The sequence below is a fragment of the Sinocyclocheilus grahami genome, unplaced genomic scaffold, assembly GCF_001515645.1.
Source record: "Sinocyclocheilus grahami isolate Dianchi unplaced genomic scaffold, SAMN03320097.WGS_v1.1 scaffold9682.1, whole genome shotgun sequence".
In the NCBI taxonomy this organism is placed as follows: Eukaryota; Metazoa; Chordata; class Actinopteri; order Cypriniformes; family Cyprinidae; genus Sinocyclocheilus; species Sinocyclocheilus grahami.
Genome location: NW_015512777.1, coordinates 5,259 through 6,937, shown reverse-complemented (window position 1 = coordinate 6,937; position 1,679 = coordinate 5,259). Strand labels below are relative to the sequence as shown.

At 39.6% G+C, this 1,679-nt stretch overlaps 1 protein-coding gene across 1 annotated transcript in view; it reads right to left on the bottom strand.

The window, feature by feature from the left end:
• The window catches only part of LOC107578310 (dystrotelin-like), a gene marked incomplete at its 3' end in the record, with an annotated part of 2,580 nt that extends 1,054 nt beyond the window's left edge, over positions 1-1,526 (bottom strand). Inside the window, 7 exon segments of the mRNA XM_016264276.1 lie at positions 1-153; positions 424-495; positions 575-675; positions 777-862; positions 951-1,152; positions 1,267-1,341; positions 1,483-1,526. The exon segment at positions 1-153 is cut by the window's left edge and continues 4 nt beyond it. Of these exon segments, the coding sequence (XP_016119762.1) occupies positions 1-153; positions 424-495; positions 575-675; positions 777-862; positions 951-1,152; positions 1,267-1,341; positions 1,483-1,501 (708 nt within the window).
• Between the last annotated feature and the right edge of the window lie 153 nt (positions 1,527-1,679).

Here is a 1,679-nt window from a genome sequence, read left to right as displayed (position 1 = left end):
GATAGGAAAGGCTTTACAGGCATGGCAGCGGACTCTGTGCTGTACGGCTTCACTCACTGAAATCCTGTAGAGAGTGGACAGCCATAACAGCAGCCGGGGTTCTGACTGCAGCCAGCCAATAAAATGCTCTTCAGTCACACGTGCACTATTTACCTGAGAGAAAATCGGTATTGTATGTTGCTTTGAATAAAATATTCTGCTAAATCAGGGATTTTCAAACTTTTTGTTGCCACTGACCACAAAATAGGATGGTCCTCTTGTGAGTGACAAACTTTCTAAAATTATTAATTCATTTAGAAAGTTGGAATAATTCAGTTGTTTTAATGTTTTTAGAAGAAGTATCTTATGCTCACCAAGGCTGCATTTATTTTCATCATAAATACAGTAAAAACAGTCATTAGTTATTGGAAAAATATACTATACCCCATTAAAGCAAGAGCACACTGCAGCTTCAGCTTGACCAAAAACATGGTTTTCCTGAACCATTGCTGGAACCTTAACCAGACCATTTTTAGTTAGAAATTTGCTAGTATGTGTTAGAAGTGGGTCTAATTCATTGGATTGTTTCTCTCACCTGGCTGAGGTCTTCAAGCAGGATTTTGAGTGCACTTCGACTGATAGAGCCCCTGTCACTCTCCTGATTCCCACTGTAGCTCTCAGCCAGTCGGAACAGAGCTGCAAATGAGACAAACACAGACTCTAAACAATGGTGCCATGATCCTAGCAACATTATTTCATCCGGAAAGATATAGAAATTAAGTGAATGTGGAACAGACCTCTCTGTTTAGCCGAGAGAGTGTCTCCACAGAGGGCGATCAGCGCGGCCTCCACTGACCTGAGCAGAATAACACCAGTTTGCTCTCTAAAAGAAAGCAGAAATTTTAAAGTGCACATGCATAAATACAAAAACAGACTATACAATGTCGAATCAACATGTCGTTATCTTTCACCTGTCAAACAGTTTAAAGAGAAGCCTGGTGGTTTGATCTGTGGCTTCAGGAACCGTCTCATCAGGAAGCTCATGTGAAATGCTCTGGAATAGCTCTTCTAGATGCTGCTGTACATCTTCTTGAGCAAGACTAATCACTGGTTCCCCAGAACTGCACAAAGTATTTAGAACTGGGTGCAAATCCGGCAGTGACACCAGGTGCACTGAAGATTGAAATGAAAGACTCACTATGAGATGAAAATTGCAGGTGGGTGAGATAATATAATGCTAATGCATCCAGCTGTGTTTCACGTAAAAATAAACATGGAAAAACTCACTCTGGCATTGTTTTTGTAACGTGCGAAGCTTTAGAGCAGCTCGATACACTGCGGAACGAACTTCATGTAGACATTCTATGGGAGAAATGCGTGAAATGACACATGACAAGACCATAAAAGAGAAGACTAACAATAAGCAGCAGCCAATACTGCTTTTTACACAAACATTTGTGCCATTTTCAGTCATTTATTAATGCAAAGAGGGATCAAACTTACCAGTGCTATCCAAATCCATAACCGTCCACTGCTCAATAAGCCGCAAGTTTTACTGGGAAAATAAATAAATAGGCTAATTACACTTTTATTTACATTTTAGAGTTATTCTAAAAGCTGTTTATTATACTTTTATTTAAATTTTTTAGTAGTAGTTGAGACATGGGACAAAACAGGTCCAGCAAGGGTAACTGCTATTA